Genomic DNA, 26,626 nt, shown 5'->3' with positions numbered 1-26,626 from the left:
TAAAAGTTATTAGGGGGAAAAATGCTTTTGTAATAACACTTCAATGCAAAATGAATGCAATTTGTCAATGAATCGATTGAATAATCGATAGATTGAAGATCGAAATGATCGAAGTGGGAAGGATTTGTTCAAAATTTGCAGTCAGCGCCACTGAGCACTTTTTTTTGAAAATCTCTCAATTATTTATTTATTTATTTTTTATGCCAGGTCTGATGTGCGTACAAAGTGCATCGTCATGGCAACAGCATGCGACGAAATAAAAAGACTTCAATAGGTTTTCATCTTGACTATCTTTAGATGAAACACCCAAAATTTGAAGATGGGTTAAATTCCCGAGGTGGACTTCCTTAACTCATTTACTCCCAAAAACGTATAAACATGTTCTATTGTAAATGTTTTAAGTGTCCCAAAGACGTATTTATATGTTTTTTGTTTACTTTTTTTATGCTCGAGTATGCAGAAGGCTTTGATGTAGCTTCTCAACTGCAGTTAATGGGTGAAAAAAAAATGGTCATAATTACACAAACGACCAGCCGGTGGCAGCAGAGTATAAGAGATCAACCTGGGCCATGTTGAAAACAAGCTGTTTCCCCACAATTCTGAACAGATTTGTGACTAACGACACGGGGACTGATCTCAAGGTGACTGACCTCTGCAGACGAGTCCATCGTGGGCGATGACCTGCTTGCAAACGCCGCAGGTCTTGGACTTCTTGAACGTTTTCTCCCGGAAAGTGTGCGAATGAACAGCTTCCAGTTCTTCGGGCTGCAAAGCGCATAAAACAAAATGAACGGGTTGACGTCGTCAGTGCTGAAATGTTTTTTGTTTTTTTTTTGCTCCAACATGTCCAGATGTTTCGGACAGATGTTTCTGTGGTGCTTTCATATCTACAGGCTGTCACACACCGAGCGTTGCTGCTGATTTCCTTGCTACAATTTATAACTGTTTTGTTCTGTCTCGTTTATTTTTGGGTGTAATTCCACTGTAGGCCAGTAGATGGCAGCGCACAATTTTATTGGGCTGTGACAATTTGAAAGAAGAAGAAGAATGAAAACAGGAAGTATTTCAGCTCGGCTTCATTTTTATTGAGCATGATTGATGATCAATTCCTCTTCAATCCCGTTTTTTACACCTCTTGAAAGTAAACGCTGAAGCGTCATTTTGTCATGTACATCGTTGGCCATGATTACTCACGTATATTTTGAGGTTATCAATACAGTTTATTAGTCTTAAAAAAAAAATCCATGGTATTTGTTTACCGTAAACACACAGAGGAATTGGTACACACTGTTACACTGGTTAATATTTTTATGTATTATTTTAAAATTGTGTTTAAAGAGCTTAAAAAAGTGCAATGCACACTATAAAAGAATGAAAGAGAAAGTATTCAAATAAGGCATTTCTATGTCGCAGATTTAACTTATTTTTCGGAGGTGGTCTGAAACGTAACCCCGATGAACTTTCTAAGATTACCGGCACCAATGTTACGACTTGGTATTCATGATTTGGATTTGAAACTACATGACGGGACACATCTTGCTTGTTGTTTAGATTTGAAAGTCTGGCTTTTAATAAATGAAAATAAAGAATTGACCGTAATTTTGAAGATAATGTGCTATTTGTTTTATTTTCGGAAGTAAAACGGTTTCATTTGTAGCGTGGGCAAAGCAGGCAACCAAGTATTGTGCTATGATGCAGTGCAAGTGTAGCGGAAGCTAATGCTAACTAGTACAGAGTACAGATTGCAAAGTGATTCGGATAAATGTCGTGAGCAAGATTAAATGCTCATGCTAAGTTAGCATGCTAATTCTAATGCTATGTCAGCATGCTAATGCTAAGTGAGCATACTAATGCTAATGCTAAGTTAGCTTAGCATGCTAATGCTAAACCGTTATAAGATTTAACAGCAAAATGTTTTGTTTTTGTTCCGTCTTCGTTGTTTTAAAAGCTTGCCACTTGTCTACCCTGTGGCGATAACGCAAAAGGCCAAACTTTCAACGGTCTGTTTCCTTTGGCATCTTTCCAAGAAACGCGTTAGCGTGTTTGCCTTTTTTGCCGCTGAGGACTAGCCAAAGGGAAAGGTGACATCATTTCGCCGGTCTGTTTATTCAGCTGGTCCCCACATTGCCTCCACGGGTTTGGCTTATTAGCCCTCATGTTATGGTACGGGTCAAATTGACCCGGTCCAAAGATTAAAAATGATCCTTATAGTAAGAAATATCTCTCGTTTTCATGCTTTGCATTTTTCATCCCGTTGTACCCAAAAATGACCACGAGCAAGTCACTGATGACGTAAGTGTGGAGTGGTAACAAAAGACGGCCCCGGAGACCCGTCGTTGTTGAATTTGTAACATCTGCAGATGTATACACGGATTCAAGTTTCCAAGTGCGAGGGCATCGTGTCCATGTGGCTTCCATTAACCAACAAGAATGTGAGCAAGTTGGACAAGGCTCCGAGTGTGATGTCACCATCTCGGACAACCTCACACGTTGGACTTCCTAATCCCTGCGACAAGGATCACAATGAAAACATCCAAGCCGACACGCAAAATCCATAACGTGTGTTTTATTGGGAGTCTTTCTTGAAAATTGAACCTTCCGCAAGATTAAAAAAAAAAACAAAAAAAAAAAAAAAAGTGTGCAGCAGTTTCTGCTAGTACATAGTAGGGACATAGTAGGGATATCGTGATATTAAAATTGCCACAATATCGTCCTCACCGTGTTCACGATATTTAAAAGCAAAACATTTGTTAAAAAAAAAAAAAAAAAAAAAGTCATGTTGATTTCCATTTGTGCAGTTCTAGTTTTTTTTTTTTTTTTTTTTTAGCGCAATTTAATTTTCATTAGCGATATTTTGGCCCTTCTATGTTTAAAATCTACACTAATGGTCAGATTATTAAAATTTGGAGGAACTCAACCTATGCTTGCATTAACAAGTAAGTGCCTCTATATATATTAGATTTATATTTTTATATGTAATATTTATAGTATTTTATAACAATTTTCATTGCTGTAATGTACAAAAGCGCAATATTGTTTGTTTTTTAGTATGAACTTTTTTTTTTTTTACATTTTTGTTACCTTTTTTGGTATCGCCAACCTCCCCACAATATCGTGATAATTATCGTATCGTGATGTTTGTTTATCGTTACATCCCTATTAATTAATTGAAAAAAAATATTGGACTGATTAATCGTTTGGGGTTTCCCTTAGAAGTTAGTGCAATTTAATTTTGATTAGGGATGTTTTGGCCCTTCTATATTTAAAATCTATACTAATTGTTAGATGAAGGGGAACGTAATATGCCGTAATAAGCGAGTCAATATGTGGAGGAACTCAATGTTGAATTAACAACATAACATAATAATAATAATAATAATAATAATAATAATAACATTGCTGTACAAAAGCGCAATATTGTGCTTTTTTTTTAAGCATGAGCTTTTATTTTTTTTTTACAATATTGTGACCTTTAAATATCGCCAACCTCCACACAATTATCATATCGTGAGATTCATATCGTGATAATATCATATCGTGAATATTGACGGATATTGATGTTTATTGACAAAATATTAGCAAAAAAAGAACCCAACGCTTGAAGCAATGGAAGAATGCTACTAGCGTCGGCGTCCCTCAAGCTGTGCGCGACAGCTCGCTTGTTTTCGTTTGTGAGGCGCATGGCGACGGCGCCGCCAGCCAAGCCTTCATTCATTCATTCATTCCTCCCCGTTGGCCATCACGACTTAACGTGATTAGCGTAATTGAGTTGGGCCGAAATAGCGAGCCGCGCATGGGCTGGACGCGCCCGCGTCGCTTTCGTCTCTCTGTTTTGGCATGACCGACAAGAAGGAACAGTGGTACCTTGAAATACGGGTTGAAATTTGTTTCATTAGCAAGCTCCTATCTCAAAACACTTGCTAATCCTTTCTACTCCATGGGAATGAATTGAAATGCTATTAATCCAGTAATGTGTATGCCTCAGCCACCAGGGGCAGTGTTACACACACATACAGATATATTAGGAGACATCTCAGCTCCTCAGGAAGTCGCAGTAATTGTCAAGTTCATTAAAGTAAAAAGTCGTTCTTCACAGAGGATAAAGAAAATACGCCTGTGAGAGTGTTGTTATATCTCCAGTCGACGTGCGGATCCCCCACATGGGATTAAGTAACCGTTGCTTATAACTAGCGCTGTCAAATGATGAAATATTTTCACCAGATTAATCACATCATGGAATTTTGATTCATCACAATTAATCGCTAAATTAAAAAGGATTTTTTTTAAATTGACATTTTTTGCCCGCCAAATTTGAAGAGCACCTGTTATGCGTTAATTCTTTCGGAATTTAATATGACGAGGACGTCTTCAACATTTTTTTGATCCACTGCACACTCTCATCCTCCTCTTTATTTTGTTTGGTGTGTTGTTTTATGTTTTCTCTAGGTTGAAAATGAAGTAATGAAGGCAGAATTTTAGGCAGAATTTTAGTTAATTTTAGTTTTTGTATTTGTAGTTTCTGAACAGTATATGATAAAGTATTTAACTTTCTTTTCCTATGATCACTTTGTGCACTTTGTTTAAGAATATTCCAAAAATATTTTGTTATGGTTGGAATGGTTTTTTTTGGGGTTTTTTTTGTTTTGTTTTTTTTTTGTTTTTTTGGGGGGGGGGGGGCATTGATAAAGTATTGTCTATTTATCAATAAACTTTGTCCTAATTTTGTCATCACAAAAACACTTTAAAGGTTGAAATCTGATTGTGAATAAGCAATTCGATGATCCAGCTAACTTAATTTTAAAAAATAATTAGATACCATAAATGTCAAAATGTATCGATATCGGTATCGGCAATACTGGGGCTGTATCTACTTGGTATCGAATCGATACCAAAATTTGCAGTATCGCACACCACGAATTTGTTGTATGGATGCCAACAAGATATAAATGAGTGTCATTCAGAAAGCGTTTATCAAACTGAAATTCTTTTGAGTCTAATTCTCCGCCTCCTTGACGTCTCCCAAACCTTCGTTCAGTCAGTCACACAGCACAGCGGGCATGCCCAGTAAGAGGGACACTATGGGGGCGGGGTAGGGCTTTCAGCCACCAGTCAAGCACATGTCCTATTTCCAAATTTGTCCTCCTCCTAAAATGTGGAGGTGAACGGGGTTAACGTGTCCTCTCGCAATCCCCGTCAGACATTTCACCTGAAAATTGTGCGTAAATAAAGCGCTGGCCAATATCGCAACGCGTTTCCTTTTATCAGCTCGTAATTGTTTCCGGTCATTAGCGATGCAGCTGGCACTCGAGGAGTTTGTTTATTGGTTTTGGGGGGGGGGGGGGGGGGGTACCCAGCGAGTCGCTTGGAGGGAAGGGGGGGCGGGGATAATTCATTCCTTCTTTAAAAGCAACTCATTGACTATCTTCATCATTTGCTGACTTTTTACTTTCAACATTTTTAGACTTCAAAACTTGCAGCGTTTAAAAAAGAACCACAAAGGAAGGAAATGTTCGAAGCGGGCAGATGGGACACCGAAGCTGGGGTCAGGGTGCACACGTACCAACCCCCCCCACCCCCCAGGCACAGGAGCTCCTGGGAACAGACTTGTCTTGCCCTAGCGACGCATGCATAATCTGCCGCTTGGCATTCATTAGCGCACAAGGGGGGGGGGGACACAAGATGAAAATGCGCAAACACACACAAACAGATGGAAACAGTTGCACATCCATACACACAATGTTTTCATATTCAAAACACTTGAGCCCACTCCCACTTTGTTTTTTGTTTTTCCCCCATTTGAATAATGCTAGGTACCGCGGTAACTCATTATCGAACTGCTGCTGAGCAAAGCAAGCACGTATTTACTCTCCTAGAAAACAGTGTTTATTGTGGGAATGCTTCAGCATTCCCACATATGTTATTGTGATTTTTATTCTTCACACTTTTTTGCCACGTACCAACTCCCACATAATATTTCCAATTTACACTGTTCAAATTTCAACTAGCCTGAAAAATTCACGCCTCCCGGGACATATATCATCTGATTTCACATTACTTACAGTATTTGCTAAATTTAACGTTTAAATATCAACTTTTCCCCATTCATTTTCAATGGGACAGACATTCAACTTTTTCTCAGTATCACTTTTACGCCCACTTCTGTACATATAACTTATCATCATTACCAGGTGTCTGATACTGCTTGGTGACATAGTTGGTAAAGCACATAGTCCAGTAACCAGGAGTTTATAATTTCATAATTGATCTCTCAATTGACTTCATAAACATTCCACTTGCATTCAAATCTTAGCATTCAGCTATTAGCTGAATTAGTATTAGTTTTGTGGTGTGTATGAGTTTTAGTCTACCTATTTCTGTATTTATTTATCTCTTTATTCATTGCCTACTTATTTATTTACTGATGCAAAATGTATTTACTTGAAAAAAAACTTGTATTGCACTTCAAAATGTTTGCTTTGTTCTTGTTTACTGCAAAACTGATATTTATTTTTATTTACAGCACTTTGTATACAGCAATGCCTGTTCTTAAAGCGCTTTATAAATAAAGTTGAGTTGGGTTGAGAATTAGCGTTCAGCTTTCAGCATTCCCACGCAATTTCTCCAGAAATTGCACTTAGTCTAGTTATTTTTCTTTATTTGCCGGAATTTTTCAGACAAAATGCGGCCCGAACCATTGAACTTGCCGGCACTTACCATGCCCATGCAATCCCCCCCACCCCCCCCCCCCCCAAAAAAACGCCAAAAAGTCCTATAGGAATGAATAGAGAAGGGGGGAAAAGAGCCACAAATCAAGCACCTAGGGATTGACCTGATTTCAACAGGAAGTGACTTGATTCAACAGGAAGTGACCCGGATGTGGCCTAAATCAACAGGAAGTGACCTGATTTCAACAGGAAGTGACTTGATTTCAACAGGAAGTAATCCGGAAGTGACCTAAAATCAACAGGAAGTGACTTGATTTCAACAGGAAGTAACCCGGAAGTGGCCTAAAATCAACAGGAAGTAACCTTATTTCAACAGGAAGTGACCCAGAAGTGGCCTAAAATCAACAGGAAGTGACCCAGGAGTGGCCTAAAATCAACAGAAGTGACCTGATTTCAACAGGAAGTAACCCAGAAGTGGCCTAAAATAAACAGGAAGTGACCCGGAAGTGGCCTAAAACCAACAGGAAGTGACCTGATTTCAACAGTAAGTAACCATGGCCTAAAATCAACAGGAAATGACTTGATTTCAACAGGATTTGGCAAACTGTTCAGTGAATGCGGCTTTCTACCTTGCAAGAGTCAGCAGTCAAATCCAAAATTTCCGCAGAAATGTTTCTAGTTCTTTATCATATATGATATATATCTTGTCAACCAAGTGATGTATTTTTTCATGTTGGGAATATATTTGGGATTTTAATGGCAAACTGTCCGAAAATATTTTCATGTACAATTAATACCTTTAAAAACTATTTTTCCTCTTGCTGATGAAATCATCATCACCTGTACTGAGGAAGTAACGGCCAATCATGGGTCACCTGTTTCCTGGGTTTGGTCAGCAAACTGAGCCATGATTGGTCGTAGCACAGGTGATGTCATCATCAGTCGACAGCAAGTAGAAGAATCACTTTTTAAAGGTATTAATTGTACATGAAAAATAATGAAGTTACCACATTAATTATAGACAAAATATTCACCTTTTTACTTCTGAAAACGTCTCAATGAGTCAAGTATCCCTTTAATATTGCGACAGTATGTAAAAGATAAACGATTTCATATTGGACTTTGAAAAAGAGGCATTCCAGCTGCCCAAGGTAACCCGGAGGCTGTTTTTCTCCTTTTACGTCCCTCAAATGACTCCAAAAGTGTGACTCATTGTGATGTAAGCGCACACACACACACACACACACACACACACACACACACACACACACACACACACACACACCCTCTTACGACTGATTACATATTAATGCAATCAACGTATTCATGACATCATCTGCTGTTGCAGCCACGTCGGCACTGCAAATGTTCTCAGTTGGATAAATATACTGTATGGTGAATTTAAGCAGGTTCCAAAAAGTGTCCACATTGCCAAGAGAAAGCCAGACCAGTTATTTAAATAAAAATAACCACTGTGAAGACGCGATTGGTGACCCCTGCACGATCGGTGACCTGCATGCACAGAAGATCGGCCATCTTGGATCGCCAACTACGGCAACCGCACTAGAACAAATACCTTTCTATGCCTTCGTAAAAAACAATACAACATGGAAAAAAAATACATTATTGATGCATTTTAAAGTACCTAAGTAACTTTTAATCCTATAAGATGAACATTTTACTTTTTACCTCATTACATTATCGTGAGTCTGCATTGTTAATCTTTACAGTAAGTCTGCGGTGGGGTGTGTGTGTGTGTGTGTGTGTGTGTGTTTTAAATGACGCACCCATTAAAACACAGAAATGTTTTAATGGGGGCGATTTGATGCATTTTTTAATTTTGGGGAAAAACAATATTTACTGTAGAAAAGTATAGTATGGTATTTACTTTCTTAAGTTGCCATTGACATTTTTACGATCTACTGATAACCTTGGGAGCCCACTGAATGTTTTGTGAGATATTTAAAAGGATGTCAACTGTCTAAGATAAAAAATAAATAAATAAATAAACTTTTATATTTTGAAAAGTCTGAAAAATTTGTTCAATAAACATGCTTTAAGACATCACAACAGAGTCAAGACTTGTATTTGCATTTGGGTCTACCACCACCACACCCCCTGACTTGACACTCTTTCTTCCACTCTCCACTTCCCACTGTCCAAATGGCTTTACAATCAACAGTCACCTGCTATTCATTTTGGGGGAGGAGGGGGGGGGGCACATTCCAGCCTATACTCCACCCCCCACCCCCACTCTCAACATCCATTTCATCTCCGTCAGATGGATCACAGGGAGGAAATTATCCAGTCATCCATAAGTAAAGAAGAAAATCTATCTTTTTCACAGATCAGGAGTACAGAGACGAACACGGCACAGGAATTTCTTTCTTGATTATGCGGATTTAGCGCTTGGAAGAAGGATATTCCAACAGCGACGTCCAGCACCTTTCAATCTGAACTCTCAACTGAACCTGAAATGGTTTCCTTATTAAGCAATCGTGCAACACGTGTTTTAAAAGCTGGCATGGATTCAGCAGCAGCAAACCCTCGCCAAATACTCGCGCTCAGTCAGGGGCCGTGACACTGTAACCCCCCACCCTCATGTGTTAGTTTTGGAGCCTGTCCAAGGTTGTTTGCAAAGCGGCAATGGAACAAAAACAGAAGACGGAGCAATGGGATTTGATATTTCCGGCAATTAGATTTATGATTGTGTCTTTCAGTGTTTGCGCTTTAACAAATCATTTATTCTAAACAAGGTTAGATTACACATATTGGGGTCAGTTCTCCTTACAAAACCTGGACCTGCCAATGCCAAAAAAAATAATGTCAACATGATAAAAATACAAAAAGTATACTAAAAACAAACCCTCTTGTTACTTTGCGGGTAGAAATTTTGAGTACGGTTTCAAGAGAATATTTTTTGAATGTAAACTTGTTTTGGTTATTGTCTTATTATATAGTACATGTATTTTTATAAAAAAAAAAATTTTTTTAGAGCTGTCAAAATTAATCGAATAATCGACAAGTAATCGATTATCAAATTAATCGTCAACTATTTTAATAATCGAGTAATCGTTTGGTGCCATTTTGTACTAAAAATGGTCAAAATCCTCAGATTACAATAGAGCTGTCAAAATTAATCGGTTAATCGCCAAATAATCGATTAGCAAATTAATCGACAACAATTTTAATAATCGAGTAATCGTTTGGAGCGATTTATTAATTTAAAAAAAAATTGTTAAAATCCTCTGATTACAATAGAGCTGTCAAAATTTATTTATTAACCGGCAAGTAATCAATTATCAAATTAATCGACAACTATTTTAATAATCGAGTCATCGTTTGGAGCCAATTTTTAATAAAAAAAAATTGTCTAATTTCTCTGATTTCAGCATACCAACAGTTAATTGCTCACTGATTTCTGTCATCATTCATGAAAGAAGGATGACAGATGTGTTTAATCAAAACAAGACATTTGAGATCATCTGTTTTTACTTTGGAAAACAACAACCAATCCCCCTTTTTTTTTTAAATCACTATACAAATACAAAGTACAAAATAAACACCAATCACTGGTTTATAATAATAATAATAATAATCAGGAGGGAAAATGTTTTTGTAATCCACTTTAATGAAAACTTAAAATGAGTCCGATTCGTCAATTAATCGATTCAATAATCGATAGATTAATAGATTCTAAAAATATTCGATAGTGACAGCACCAGAAAAAATTCAATTCATCTTTTTATCTGATGAACTAACATGCAGCAGGTCACAGTGATCCAAGAACTTTTTTTTTTTGCCGTAAGAAAGAAACTTAACAGGAGGGTTATTAAGATACGAAAAATATTTTTACTTGTCCTCTGGCTGACCAAAAAAAAAAAGACATTTTGATCAGATTTTGGCACCAGAGAAAGGAAGGAAAAGAATTCAAATGGGTGTGCATTTAAGTGAACGCAAGCTCCTTGGATCAGGCAGCGTAAAAAATTGAAAGGAAATCGTGCAAATGCCAAAAAGACCGTGGGAGGTTTAAGTCCAATGTGGCCAGTCAAGCGTGCCCAAAGCTGGATGGGGGCGAACGGGCTGGGAGGGGGCTTACACAAAGCTCAACACCTCTCATAAATCAACCAAGCGCTGGTTGAACTTCCCCTTTTTTTGTTGTTTGGGATATTTCATGCAAGTCATCCAAAGCAAACATGTGAAAGGAGCAACAGTTAGTTGATTAAAAATGGCCGACGGGCGGGGGTGGGGGTTGCATTGTGGGTGGTTTGACATCCCTGCTAGACCCCGCTGATATCAAACAAACGCTTTTCTCTTCCATGATATTAACGTTATTAATATGCAGTTGGCCTCCAGGAATCGGTTCTACCCAAAATGGTCGACTTCATTTTCAATTGTGGGGATAATTTTTTCGGGCGACATGTCACGATTGACAGGTCCATCCAAATTTATCATGATTAATTAATTTGTGGAAAATGTTTGTATTGGTTGAGCAGAAAATGGAGGGGGGGGGGGTTGAAGTAGTGGTTCACCCTGCGTGAGACACGACCGCACCTCAAAACAGGCTAATTTCAGCATGGGGAGAAAAAAAAAAAAAAACGAGGGTGTAAAGCTCAAATCGACAGCTCATGTTTCCCAACTCTGATGACAAGAACAGCAAGTCTAGCAAAGAATATACATGCGCATATTTTTGGCTTCTTTTCAAGGCAAATAAACAAAAACCCTCCAGGGGATGGATCAAAGACAGATGTAAGCAAGAAAGAAAGAAAAAAGGCACATTTTCCTCAAAATCGTTCAATTGAAAGGAACTTTTTCCAAGAGGTTGAGATGTATCGTTTCATTATATTTGACATGATACCATCTGTGGTCCCTTCTCAAGAATTGCTTCTTTTTTCCCCAGATGGGATTTGGAGTTTTGCTTTGCCCGGTTGAAGACGTATTAATAAGTTTTTGTTATTTTTTTTGGTTGTTTTTTTATGCTAGGGCAGGGTTTTACTTGAAGAGGTTGCTTAAAGCAATGGTAGTTATTAGGGCTGGGGAATCTTTGACTCTCTCACGATTCGATTCGATTACGATTTTTGGGTCTACGATTCGATTCAGAATCGATTTTTGATTCTCGATTCAAACGATTTTTGATTCAAAGTTATTTGATTGACAAATGATTTCTGCTTCAATTTACAGATATGCACAACATTGTCATGATCGACTCCAGTCTGCTTTGCAAGACAAAATGACAAATAGAGACATTAACGTGTCTTTTTTGTTTTTTTTAAACATTTGTTAATTTTGTATTGTAAGTCCTTTTTCCACAAAAACAGCATGTGGGCTACAACTGCCTTTTCCCCTTCATCTTCATTTCTAATTTAAATAAAAATGATTTTTGGATATTAATATCCAACAAATTGGACTTGACTTCCTTGACACCAATTACTACTTTCATTTTCACCTGGTCTTTGGCACCACATTATAGGGCTTTACAAAAATTGTGGCGTTTCCCAGCAAATAACAAACAGAAACACGTAAATTTGCAGAAATATGTAAATTTGTGAATAGCGGAAACGTATAAATACGTATAAATTCAGGCTACATCACAGAAATAGAACCAGAACTTTGCCACAAACCGTAATGCAACCACAAACCTTAACACATAGAGGATTGTTCATATATTGGGAAAAGTCTATTCGTTCAAGAATGTGCTAAGGGTTGAGTGACGTCAACCAACTTTCAATTCAATTAACTACATTAGAAGAGACGGCCAATTAATGCCGCCCGTTACGAAAACATGAGCTGGCTTTGTTGGACGGTGCTGCGATGCAGTCAATCAGTGACCCTAAGCTCTGCTCCTGGGGAGGGGTTGAGTACTCGGAGGGTCTTTTACAGCCCCCCCTGCTTTCACCTCGCCTCGGAAAGAATGGTAATTAACTGATGAAGAGCTCTGTAAGATTATCCCGTCTGCTCGTAAAGAACCGGTGTGCAGTCGCGTCCCAAAGGACCGACCGGCACAGAAAGGGAAAGATGGATCTCAATGGGCTATTCAGGGATTTCCCGCTTTCATGTTCAGCTCCAGAGAAGAGCACTGCTTACTTCTATTTTTTTATTTTATTTTTTATTTTTTTTTGAGCAAGGAATGTTCTTACAAAATGGAAGAAATGAAGAAAAACGCACTCGTAGCGTTTCTAGCCTCCCTCTTATGTCACGGGTCAAACTGAACCTGAGCTCTTTTTTTTCTTAATCTTCTTCTGAGCTCGTTCTTTTCTTCTTTTCATGATACCTTTATTTGCAGCAAGAATGTTCCTGGGTCAATTTGACCCGGTTTGATATTATATTTAAATCTGTTTGCCTTGCACTTTTCGTCTTCAACGTTAACGTTGAGGACGAAAAATAGAAGGCAAACAGATTTAAATATATCAAACCTGGGTCAAATTGACCCATTGAGGCAGTTTTTTTGTTCCGAAACTTCCGTTTGTCTTAAGTTTACAAGAATAGTTGATTTCACATATGATTTGCTGGTTTAGTCAGTTGTGATTGATGGTATTGTTTTCAGGCACTTTAGGATCATTAACCATGACCCGGGTCAAATTGACCCATTAACATTATTGAAGCTGCAGCAAAACAAATGTAACCAGACGGTTCACATTGAAGACGAAGAGTGCAAGGCAAACAAGATTTAAATATAATATCAAACCCGGGTCAAATTGACCCATTAACATTATTGCAGCTCCAGCAAAACAAATGTAACAAGAAATCAACTATTCTTGTACACTTAAGACAACTAGAAGTTTCATAACAAAAAACTGCCTCAATGGGTCAATTTGACCCGGATTTGATATCATATTTAAATCTGTTTGCCTTGCGCTCTTCGTCTTCAACGTTAACCCTCTTGCAACATTTGTTTTTCCGGAGCTGTAATAACATTAATGGGTCAATTTGACCCGGGTCATGTTTAATGATCCTCAAGTGCCTGAAACAAAACTAAACTAAACTAAAAATCCCAATATCTGTCACGACTAACTCAACTTGCAAATCATATGTGAAATCAACTATTCTTGTACACTTAAGATAAGCTTCAGAACAAAAAACTGCCTCAATGGATCCGTTTGACCCACAGCGCAACAGGGGGATTAATTATATTGACCCCGCAGTGGCACAAGGGACTGTAGGGGGTCGGGTCATTTTCGATAGAAGCTACAAGACATGACAGGAGGCTTACATCAACTTTAGAACTCCGGGCCACGGTGCTTTTTCAGATTTCGAACATTACAACTTGGAGGACCCATCAGTGCACAAACAAGCCCTGAGTGAGCGCGGGAATGCACGGCAGATTAAATTATACAAGAGAGAGCAAAAAATAGCCGCACGTCCCAACAACCTCCAGCCGGGCACAGAGGAGACACGAGGCAGTGGGGAAAATGTGAAGACCCGTTCGATACAACGTAGAAAATGTGCCGACTGTACATTCTCGCAAGTCCGGCATCCTCTAAGACAGGGGTGGGCAAGGACGGCCGGAGTCCTGCAAGTTTTGGATGTTTCCTTTCTCCAACACAGCTGATATATGATCAGCTCGTCAGCAAGCTTGATAACGATCCAGTTGATTGGAATCAGCTTGTGTTGGAAGAGGGAAACCTCAGAAACCTGCAGGACTCCGGCCCTCGAGGACCAAGATTGCCCACTCCTGCACTAAGACCTACCTAATTCCAATGTGTCAGAGTGCCAAGCCCCCCACCCCCCACCCTCCTGCAGCCTGGGAGCTAAACCCTGCACCCAACCCCCGACAAGCAGACCACCCTAATAGATCCTTTGGCTTGCTTGAGCTGGGTCTGGATTGAGACGAGTATCAAGCCTTCAAGAAGGCAGAAACGGCTCACGTCTACGACAAAGTCCATCATAAGATTTGACCATGTACACAAGACAACCGAAAGTTGTTCTGTCTCAGAAAGTTGTCTTGTGGACATGGACACAAGACAAGACAAGATCCCAGGAAGTTGTTTTGTCTTGTGTACACCTTTCATGTCATCAAGGCAACAGAAAGTTGGTTCATTCAACAGAAAATGATTTTGTCTCGTAGCCATGGGGCACGAGACAAGAGACAGATGACAGCCAGGACAGAAACATTATCTCACCCAGAACATGCAGGACAGGCAGACCCAGGTACGAGCAGGACCGGCCAAAACCGTGGGCAAGCTGAGGGAGACCGACGGCATGGTGACAGATGGACGGACGGGCGTGCAGGGATGCTGCGGCCGCTTTAGAGGGCTTCCGGACGTCCGATCCCGGCGTGCCGAGCCATTACCATGCGCGAGGCGGATGCACAAGGCGCATACCCGCTTGGGAACGTTCGGGATCCTTTCGCTTCTTCCCCCAGACTCAATGTCTTGCTCCGTCCTCTAATTGGATCCTGGCTGCCTCTCCTCTCGCTCTCGTCACTCTGCCGCTCTTCCCTTCTGCCGGGGCAAAGTTTCACAAAGCTTTTCGGGAACAAGGGGGTGGGGGGGTGGCTGGGGAGGGGGGTCAGGCAGCTCCAACCTCTCCACATGGAGCAAAGGGGGTGGGGGTTACTCTTATTATCCATCTCTCCTGCCCCTCCTCTTTCTATCTCATCCTACCTCTCCCCCCTTCTTAACCCTACTCCGCCGCACTTACTTTAATTTTATTCATTCCTTGATCCCTCCTGCCTGTGCGTACCCTTCAGCATCCGTTGCCCTTCACCCACCCCCCTCATCTTTTCCGTTTACTGTGTCATATTTACTGATTTAGTGCCGTTTAGTATTTGAACACATAGTATTTTGTTTGTTTATCTAGAAGAGGGTGGTGATGCAGTATTTCAGGACAGTCATATCTTTAGTAAACTACAGTGAATACTGGGGTCGTCTATTGATTGGACATGATGTGGCGAGGCACGTGACTGTCTATGCATAATCATAGAGTCGACCGTGGATATCAAAGCAAGCAATTGAGTCAAAGGAATGGTATGAAGACCGTAGAGATGAGATTGTATCCAGGCACAGATCCCAAGCGGAGCACAAATAATGCTGCTCTCTCATCATGTTTCAATGAAAGAAGCATTCACATTTTTTTTTTCCCTCGAGCTGCTCAAGGGTTAGGGTTACGGCAATGTAGAGACGGGCTTCGGTCAGGTCAGGGTGTTGAGCAGAACCCAGACTTAAACCCAATGTCAGATGTCCGAAGATGCGTGCACGTGACTGTACACGAGAGCTTGACGTGACAAGAGAGTAGCCACCCGGCAGTTGTCCGTCCATCCGTCCATCCGTCCATCCGTCCATCCATCCATCTTCTACCGTTTATTCGAGGTTGGGTCGTGGGGGCAACAGCTTTAGGTGGGAAACCCAGAGTTCCCTCTCCGCAGCCACTTCAATCAGCTCCACCTGCGGGATCCCAAGGCGTTCCCAGGCCAGCCGAGGGACATAGTCTCTCCAGCGTGTCCTCCCGCCGGTGGGACATGCCCGGAATACCTCTCCAGGGAGGTGTCCAGGAGGCATTCGAACCAGATGCCCAAGCCACCTCAGCTGGCTCCTCTCATGCAGAGGAGCAACGGCTCGACTCCGAGTCCCTCCCGGATGACCGAGCTTCTCACCCTATCTCTAAGGGATAGCCCGGACACCCTGCAGAGGAAACGCATTTCGGGCGCTTGTATCCGGGATCTTGTTCTTTCGGTCACGACCCACAGCTCGGGACCATAGGTGAGGGTTGGAATGTAGATCGACCGGTAAATCAATAGCTTCGCCTTTTGGCTCAGCTCTTTCTTCGCCACAACGGACCGATACAGAGTCCACATCACTGCAGACGCTGCACCGATCCGCCTGTCGAGCTCCCGCTTCATCCAGCCCTCACTCGTGAACAAGACACCAAGATACTTGAACTCCTCCACTTAGGGCTGGATCTCATCCCCGACCTGAAGACGGCACTCCACCCTTTTCCGACGGAGGACCATGGCCTCGGATTTGGAGGTGCTGATCTTACTTCATCCCAACTGCTTCACACTCGGCTACGAACCGCTCCAGTGAGAGTTGGAGATCCCGGCTTGATGAAGCCAACAGCACCACATCAGCTGCAAAAAGCAGAGATGAAATGCTGAGGCCACCAAACCGGCCCCCTCAATGCCTTGGCCCGGCAGTTGTGTTGTGTGAATTGCTGTGACAGGTTTACATGAAGGTATTCGAATGTGAATTGGATCAGTGACTGCCTGAATGTGATTGGATGGATAAGTCAGGGGGTGGAGCCAGAGCAACCGAGGAAGTGAAAGTGAGTAAGTGTTGACGACTGGAAAATTACCACCGACGTCACTGAACTATAATGCTTAGCATCGACGACAACTAAATATGAAGACGTTCAATGCCGACACACTTAACGTCCATTTTGACGGAGCTTGAGAAAACCTTTAAAAAGGAGAAAAAATATTGGATCCATGTTGGAATGTACCAAATGTTTTGATACCATTGATGCCTTCATTGGATTCGTTGGACATGACAATGTACTGTAGTTTTAAGCAGTGTTGGGCGCTAACTAGTTCCGAGTAACGTGTTACTGTGACTTAGTTACTTTTTACAATAACTAATACTCTAACGCATTACTTTTTTAAATACAGTAACTCAGTCACAGTTACAATAGTTAGTCAGTTACTTGATAAATTATACAATTGAATAATTTAATTGTGGGACACTCGTGAGGATAATCGGTTCAGAAACAAATGTGCACTGTACTACTTCCTGTTTACAATGGATTGTCGAAGAAGACACATTGTGGGCGGGTATCGGATTTGTCAGTCATGGAGAGTCAAGGAGAGCGCAAGACCAGTTTTTCGAGGTGGAAATACGCTCATAACTTTAATTTGAACAGTGGATGTTCTTTTTTTTTTTTTAATAACTAAAGAGTTACTTTTAATAGTAACTCATTACTTTTTTGTTTACGTAATCATCAGAGTAATTGAGTTACTTTTAAAATGAAGTAATTAATAACTGTAACTATTTTTTAGAAATGAGCACAACACTGGTTATAAGTCATCAACAAAGTACACACAAATTCTGCGACCTACCGTTCCATAACCGTCTCTCACAGCAGAGAACATAAGCACACAGTGTTTACATGACTAAATGTATCGCATATATACACAAACAGCTGCCAATAATCACCTTCAGCATACTGTACACGCACACCTCTTGACATCTTTCTCACACGCCGTATAAATACACAAATCCGCCGATGTGCAGAAACACACACACACACACACGCATGCAGCAAAGAAGAGGGGATTAATGCCCTGCTATTTCCCGCAGACCACCCTCGGAGAAAGAAGCAAAGTCACCAAGGGAGACTCAAACCATTTAAAACCCAACTGCCAGAAAACGTCAATTATTGTGTTACTCATAAATCTACCTCTTTACTTTTTTACCTTACACTTCAGTAGGAACATGAGCTCAAAAACAACTAAGACTTTTCTTTTTTTCACTTCAAACTCATAAAATCAGTTCCCAGGTGCCTACATCAAGGTGGTACCCTTTAATTCCCCTGAAACCTGTTATAAATCCAAGACCCTTGCCCTTAACAAAATACTTCAGAGTCCCACCAGATTTGTGAAGTTGTCAGGAGACCAGAGGAAGGGTCAAAGGAAGGAAATATGAAGCAAAGTGAGATCCAACACCAACCAGACAGACACCAACCTTCACTTACAGTTACAAATCCAGAATCTTTCACCAACCCCCGGATACATCTGAATCCCAACACGATTAGGGAGACATCAGAGACCAGGTGTCTTTTTATGATAGACATATCCACCAAATTCCGTGCCATAGGTAAAAATTAGCGTCTGGGATGTTTTTTGTTTTTTTTTAAATTATTATTATGTATTTTTTCATTGTGGCACTAATAATTCAATTTGTCTAAATAGGCTGTTTGCACAAAAATGGCCGACTTCCTGTTCATTTCAGCTGATCGGTTCCTGAGACCTTTTCGTACATCCTATTAAGGTGGACAAATAAGGGCCTAATTTATTCTCACTTTCTAAAGCATGCTAGTTGAATGACTTTTTGGGGGATTTTTGTTCCAGACCTCCAAAATGCAAAAAAAAAAAAAAAAAGTTACATCATCATTAGAGATGGAACAATATCCAAACATCACGATACGATAATTATCACGATATTGTGGGGAGGTTGGCGATACAAAAAAAGTCACAATATTGTAAAAAAAAAAAAAAAAAAAAAAAAAAAAAAAAAAAAAAAAAAAAGAGTTCTTACTAAAAAAAAAACAAAAAAAACACAATATTGTGCTTTTGCTAATGCATAGAAACAACCTACAATCTCTAATAAGACTTAATATAGAGACACTTACTAAAGGGCCAAAACATGCCTTGTGAAAATTAAGCTGCACTTGAAAAAATTGCCACCAGAGGGTGCTAGAACTGCGCATATGGAAATCAACCTGACTTGTTTAATAGATGTGCTGCTTTTAATATCGTGACATGACGACGACGATATATTGTGGCAGTTTTAATATCGTGATATCACGATATTGCCGTTATCGTTATATCTCTAGTCATCACACCGCCTGCCTGTGCCTCATATCTGACATCACAATAATGACTCTTTAACGGTGACGTTGCACTTTTTGTCAAGCAGCAGCACAAAAAGACGGGGAAGAGCCAGGCGCTGGCGCTATTAAGTAATTAGCAGTCCGTCAGAGGGCAGCTTACTGTCCTTGGAATACGATTAGACAGCTGGATGAACGATCTGTTTGTCATTCGCTCTTCTCCTCTTCAATTGGAAATCAAAAATGGTGTCATGATGAAAACATTGTCCAAATGCAGAGTTCATACAGTCATGAAAAACCTGGAAAGGTTTTGGAAATTTCAAATGTATCTTCCAGGTCTTGGAAAAATATTTTGCGGATACGTCAAAAAAATATTACATGTATAATATTTATGATGTTTAAAACAAATGCGATGTCAATGGAAGTGCAACGTCTGTTGTGGCATTTCTGCTGTAGAGACAGAAAATTATGGAGGACCAAAACTGCCAAAATTCAAAATAAATAAATGACTAAATAAATAAATGACAAAGTGAAAATAAAAATGGATAAAAAATAAATAAATAAATATAATTCTAAAATTATATCCAACAAAGTAATTATAAATGGAAATAAAAAGAGCAAACAATTATTAGATATACATGAATAAATACATTTGTATTTAATTTTTGAATTGTATTTTTTTTAATATCCATTTTTATTTTCACTTTCAGTCATTTATTTATTTACTTAATCATTTATTTATTTTGAATTTTGGCAGTTTTGGTCCTCCATAGAAAATGAAGCGGATAAATCAATGGATTCAAGTTAGGTTCGCTTAGCGAGTGGCAGCGTAAGACGGCCGCCACATATTCAGGTTTTTAAAAACCCCCGAATAAGAGCATCTTTGGGGTTTTGCACGTGTTAACATGGCCTTTCAAAACCCAAATACTGCCAGTATTCGGGCCTCTTTCAGATGATGACTTTGTTTGTTTTGCTTTGGAAATGAAGTTTAGTCAATAAAACGTTTTGGGCTTTTTGAAGGTTCTGACCAAGCCATTTCAAAATAAGATACTGCCAACGGTTATATAATTATTTTAGGTTGTGGAGAAGTTACTGAAGTGTCATGGAAAACTGTAAGAACCCTGTTAATATTTTAAAAAAAATAATAATAATAATGATGATAATAAAAATATTTGCATGTTTTATATTAGGGCCTAATCCAAAACAAAAAATAGTGCCTGTTAATTAGGCTGTATTCGATGTCTTGTTGATTTTTGAGCGCCAATTGAAAGAGGACAAAAAGAAAGGATGCAATGGATTGTGACGGGATGTGGAAAGTGGAGGTTGTCGGCAGACAAATGTAACAAACGTGGGGGCGTGTCCTGTCATCTTGGACGCCAGATGAAAGGCAAGCAAGTCACCGTGTTGTTGAAACACACTTCAGCAGCAGCAAAAACACACCCTTTCCCACCCCCCATGACTTCCATCTGTTGAAAACAATCGAGGCCCAGCCCTCCCTTTGCACAACACTCACGTGTAAGATCACGTTTTGTTTTGTTTTTTTCCAGCCGTTAATCAGAAAAACAACGAGACGCCACTGGACAGTGCTAACGCTAATGCTAACACAACAGAAAGAGTTGAATCTGTTCCCGCTTCAACTCCAACAAAATTTGAATGTGTTTTAATCAGGAAAACAGCACTCAACAATGTTGTATTTCATAAAAACATGAAATAAAATATATTTTTTAAAAGGAGAGATTGTGAGTATACTGCATATGAGTTTGTTTTGAAGACGTTGCATTGTTTTGCCAATTCATTTAAGTGATTGCTTTGTGACCGAGTGCTTCCTTACATTGCATTTACCAGATGAATTGCCTTACTCAGCAAATCTGCCGTCAAGGCAACGTGCCCAAGTCAAAGTGTCAATAAGTAAACGTTTGCGTCACTCAAACTCCGTGCGGCTATTAGCGCTGGCGTTAGTGAATTAGACACTGTATATCACTGAGTCTTGGGGTGGGCATATTATGCGCCAAATGTATGCAAATGACCTCATTTACGTACACGCAAATACCACCGGTGCACAATATGGTTGGCAGCGCACTTAGTGACAGATTTCCCCATCCCAGATTGGTCTATTTTTACTGGTTTGCGCGGACCAAATTGCCACGCAAACCTTGAATGAATCTACCCCTCTATGTCTCCAATTTGTAAACAAACCAACATTGTAACAAAACAACATCATCCATTCAAGCAAATGCCAAGGTTCGAGACTGCTAGGTGACTTGGTTTTGTTCTTGAAACAATCGTATGCATATTTACTGACCCCCCAAATAGTGTCGGGTTTGCTATCATTCCACAGTTTTTTAACTAATGAACTACAACAAGAGCATCTGCATTACTTTTAACTCATTGACTGGCAGCCATTTTCACAGAAGCAATCCCCTTCACTCCCAGCTGTTTTACTGGAATTTGGAAGGCCCCCAGAATATTGTGTTCTTTTTTGCTATAAAAACGTGGAACCTACCAAAAGAAAGATTAAAGTCTCTTCTTTCATCAGGAAAAAAAAGTATATTTCTATCTGTTTCCGTTTTGCAGCAATTAGCATTAGATTATAGCTAAGTTTCATGATTATTCATAAATCTGTTAAAAACTGTGGGGAAAACAGCTTGTTGCAACATGGCCCTGGTTGATCTATTATACTCTGCTGCTACCTGTTGTCCGTTTGTGTAATAACTACCATTTCTTCAACCGTTGTTTGCAGTTGAGACGCTGATTCAAAGCCTTTTGGATGCTCTAGCATTAAAAAAAAAAAAACGTATAAATGCATCTTTGGGACACTTAAAACATTTAAAATAGAATGTATTTATACGTTTTTGGGAGCAAATGAGTTAAAAGCCGTTGTGACGTGATTAGTGCTCCCGCGATAACTACAACAGACAAAACAATACCTTGTTTTGTTTTTTCCTGCGTTTCCCAAACGGTACGATACTGCAGAAGAACAATCTTGCCCAACTGAAGATTGCGTCGAGACACCAGTTCAGTTTGCCCATCCTCTCCGCAAAACCGCCTGCAAAGCGCTTCGTCTCTTTTGCTGCTTCGAAATGGAAAATCGGCGGCAAAGTCACACGGACAATCCCAAGCCTGCTTGGTTGATCCGATCAAAGAAATGGCGGACGCATGTCCGATTTGGCTTTCAGTGCCTACGCAGACTCCGTTGAAGCGGCGTTACATCCCTTTTCCTCTTGCGCCTCGCATCCCATCCAGCCATCCATCCATCCTTCCGTCCATCCATCCGACCTCCTGTGTGTCTTCCATTCGCAGCATAACAAGAAAGAAAAAAAAGGCAAAAGTGGGAGGCGGCGGGGGCCACTTGTGTTATGAGGGGAGGAACTTAAAGTGATGAAAAAAGGGAGGGAGGCTTTTCAGGCTAATGACTCCTGTTGACACAAGACAGATGTGTCCTCCTCCTCCTCCACACGAAAACCAACTCTAATGACCAGATGACGTTATTGCAACCAATGCAATTTCCTTCATTCCAAGTCAGGTCCTCGAGAGCCTGTTTTCCATGTTTCTCTCCACAAACACACCTGATTCGTGTTCAGGCTTCTGCAAAGATTGCTGATGAGCTGATCATTGGATTCAGCTGTGTTGAAGGAGGGAGACGTGGATAACAGGCTCTCAAGGACCCAACTTTTGTTTTTTTGTTTTTTTGAGAGCTCAGTATTGTTCAGTCGTAACGATTCAACATGTCATCATCATTGTTCTCTTTTTTTATGTGCGAGTGTGTGTGTACGTGCGTGTGAATTTGTGCTCATTAATTCACCTGAAACCTAATAAAAATCCCATTACCCTTCACCTTAACCGAATACTTCAGAGTCTCGCCAAAGTCGGGCAAATTCAGGTCAGAAGACCAGAGGAAAGATCAAAGGAAAGAAAGGTGAAACCACCAACCAGACACCACCTGCCACCCACATGGTTACAAAACCGGAATTTTTCACTGACCCCAGAAACCTCGAAACTCCAACAGATTAAGGGAGATCTCAAGAGACCAGAGGAAAGACTAAAGGAAGGAGGGATAGATGAAGCAGAGTGAGAACCACAGACACCACCTGCCACCCACATGGTTACAAAACTAGAATCTTTGACCAGCCCCAGAAAACTCTCAATTCCAACAGAATAGGTAGACCTCAAGAGACAAGAAGAATGATCAAAGGAAAGGAAGATGAAGCCAAGTGATATCCAGCACCTACCAGAAGCCACCACCTGCCAACCATATGGCTACAAAACCAGAATCATTCACCAGCCCCAGAAACCTCTAAATTTCAACAGATTTGGGAGATCTCAAGACACCAGAGGAAAGACTAAAGAAAGGAGGGATAGATGAAGTAGAGTGAGATGCACAGACGCCACCTGCCATCCACATGGTTACAAAACCAGAATCTTCCACCAACCCCAGAAATCTCAAAATTCCAACAGATTTGGGAGATCTCAAGAGACCAGAGGAAAGACTATAGAAAGGAGGGATAGATGAAGCAGAGTGAGATCCACAGAAGCCACCTGACACCCACATGGTTACAAACCTGGAATCTTTCACCAACCCCAGAAACCTCGAAATTCCAACAGATTAAGGGATCAAGATCAAGAGACCAGAGGAAAGACTAAAGGAAGGAAGGAAGGAAGGAAGGAAGGAAGGAAGGAAGGAAGGATAGATGAAGCAGAGTGAGATCCGCAGACGGACGCCATGTGACTGTTTGTCTCTCTCTGTCGTTTGCATGGAAACTAGTCCAAGGTGTAGTCTGCCGGAATTGGCTGCAGGTTGCCGTGACCCAGAAAATGAATGGACACATGGATGGAATTTCCTCATACAAGTCTTAAGTACAGTATTACACCTGTCCAGGGGGTCTCAAAGTTCAAATTCTTGAAGGACAACCCCTGTAATACTAAAACCAATAAACTCATGAACGTTTAACATTCGCCAAGTGGAATCCAAGCGTTTACTGCCATGGAAGTATTTATTCGGCAAGTATGTTTTTCAAAAGAGGTTGTGGCCCATCTTATCTGTGAATTTCAAGTTGATAAGCCTCTGTAATGAAAACGCACTTTCTCAGTCTTGTTGAATTTGAGGGGTCAAAAAGCACAACAGGGCGGCACGGTGTTCGAGTGGTTAGCACGTCCGCCTCCCAGTTCTGAGGACTCCGGTTCGAGTCTAGGCTCCAGCCTTCCTGGGTGGAGTTTGCATGTTCTCCCCGTGCCCGCGTGGGTCTTCTCCGGGTACTCCGGTCTCCTCCCACATTCCAAAAGACATGCATGGCAGGTTAATTGGGCACTCCAAATTGTCCCTAGGTGTGCTTGTGAGTGTGGATGGTTGTTCGTCACTGTGTGCCCTGCGATTGGCTGGCAACCAGTCCAGGGTGTCCCCCGCCTGCTGCCCAGAGCCAGCTGAGATAGGCGCCAGCATCCCCCGCGACCCTTGTGAGGAATAAGCGTTCAAGAAAATGGATGGATGGATGGATGGAAAAGCACAACATAATATTATGGGTGAATTTTAAAACTACCGCTTGGGAGTATATTCTTCCAAAAAAATCAAAATAAATAGGACTATTCCTGTAATAATATTTTTTTTTTTTTTAAGTTTCGCCAGCCAATCGCAGAGCACATGCAGCGAAACGAGCATTCACACTCTCACCTCACTCTTGAATAAAGCCAACACGCATGTTGCGGAGAACATTCAATGATTCCATTGCCATGGCTTTGCGAGCAAGGTTATTTCAGTTAACTAAAACTAACGAAAAAACTAAAATTCAAAAATCATTTCATTAACAAAATTAAAAAACAAAACAAAACAAAACAAAAAAAACGAGAATGCTTTTTAAAAAACAAAAACTAACCGAAACTATATTTTATGTTTACAAAACTAACTAAAACTAACTATAATTATCGCAAAAAAATGTCCTTCGTTTTCATCTTTAGTCATTAATTGAATGAACGAGCTTTTGGGAATGATTTTAAATGTGATTTTAAGTCGATTTATTTTTTATATGAATCAGAATAAGGACGTTTGAAGTTGTGTCACACAAAAGTGATGTCATCGAGCAGCAGCCAATAGAAAAGCCCCTTCAGATGACGTCACTCCCATGGTGTTTTTTTAAATATTGCACACAAGTAATACACATTTTCTAAAAAGCTAAAACTAATTCTAAAACCAAGCATTTATTAAATAACTAAAATGAATTTAAAAAAAAAAAAGAACAGAACCACCTTGAAAACGAATTAAAACTAACCCAATGTAGAAATCAAAACAAAATCAAAACTAATGAAAACGAAAATTCCAAAACTCATTCTAATAACCCTGCTTGCGAGGCGGACATGCTAACCGCTAGCAGAATATCTGAGCATCCTGACCGTCATCAAGCAGTCGTTCCTCGTAAAGCAATTACGGAATGGCCCATTTGTGGTTTTCCAGATCCGTTCACGGTCACAGCTGGCGCTAGCAAGCGTTCTCGCTCGTACCCTGCATTTAATTAATCACTTCGACGCGGTGTTGCAGCTTCTCAAAGTGTCCCTGCACGCTCTGATGAAATTCTGCTGAGCTTTTCAACTTTATTGCCTGCTTTCGCTGTGTGCCAATTTGAGGCTGAGGCTAACGTGACATCAAGCTAACACTTTTCCATCACGATTGAAACGTTTTTCAATACAAAACATCTGTCACATTTAGGTGACTATTAATCATATTACTGGCATAGCCACGTGGCTATGATGAAATGTTTCAATTCTCTCCCGCCCCTCCCATTATTGATCCAATGCACCCATTTTTCCTGTTTTTTTTTCTGTTTTTTTTTTTCTTTCAGAGCAAGAGCTTGGCCAAGGCGAGCGTGTGGCAGAACGCCATAATGGATTAAATCAAAGCTCATTTCATTAGCAGTGCGAAGAAGCGTCGCTTCTGTCTTGAGTCAGCAGACGGGAGCTTGTTTTTGTAGTCCATCGGTTTTGCCAGGAGGAAATGAAATCGAATTGGTGGCAAACGCAAGTGTCACAAAAGATTTTATGCAGACAGGTTGACCATGAGAACGATCAAAGCACACTTAGCAGAAGTTGATAGCGTTGATTCGTTGAGTTATCTTGGCTCAAACAAGATATACATACATTAGCGGTGGGAATCTTTGGCTGTCTCAGGATTTGATTCCGATTTTTGGGTGTGGGATTCGATTTGGAATCAATTTTCGATTCAAAATGACTTGATTGAAATGATTTCTGCTTCATTTATAGATGAACAAATAATCGTCACAATCTACTCCAGTGTGACTCGCTAATGCTAATTAGCACACTACTCGCGGCTACTTTTATCCCTCAAAAGAACGGCTCTTCATACAAAACGCTTCAGGAATGTAGACAGAGAAGCATCTTCACATTACTCACCAGAATATGCTCTTCCTACTCTTACA

At 40.4% G+C, this 26,626-nt stretch overlaps 1 protein-coding gene across 5 annotated transcripts in view; it reads right to left on the bottom strand.

Annotated features, from left to right (window-relative positions):
• The window catches only part of tns1b (tensin 1b), a 130,664-nt gene that overhangs the window by 92,912 nt on the left and 11,126 nt on the right, over positions 1–26,626 (bottom strand). For 3 of the 5 annotated variants that reach the window (XM_077535910.1, XM_077535915.1, XM_077535909.1), the window contains exons 1-2: positions 14,786–15,062; positions 651–765 (exon numbers count right to left, since the gene is read on the bottom strand). In XM_077535910.1, the coding sequence (XP_077392036.1) occupies positions 651–765; positions 14,786–14,866 (196 nt within the window). In that variant the 5' untranslated portion in view covers positions 14,867–15,062. Of the gene's footprint in view, positions 1–650; positions 766–14,785; positions 15,063–22,132; positions 22,271–26,626 lie in introns of those variants that run through there. The other 2 variants (XM_077535908.1, XM_077535907.1) reach the window with 2 other exon arrangements.

Source organism: Festucalex cinctus, chromosome 11 (genome assembly GCF_051991245.1).
Source record: "Festucalex cinctus isolate MCC-2025b chromosome 11, RoL_Fcin_1.0, whole genome shotgun sequence".
Lineage (NCBI taxonomy): Eukaryota > Metazoa > Chordata > Actinopteri > Syngnathiformes > Syngnathidae > Festucalex > Festucalex cinctus.
The sequence above is the reverse complement of the archived record's forward strand: the minus strand, read 5'-3'. Positions and strand labels throughout refer to the sequence as shown.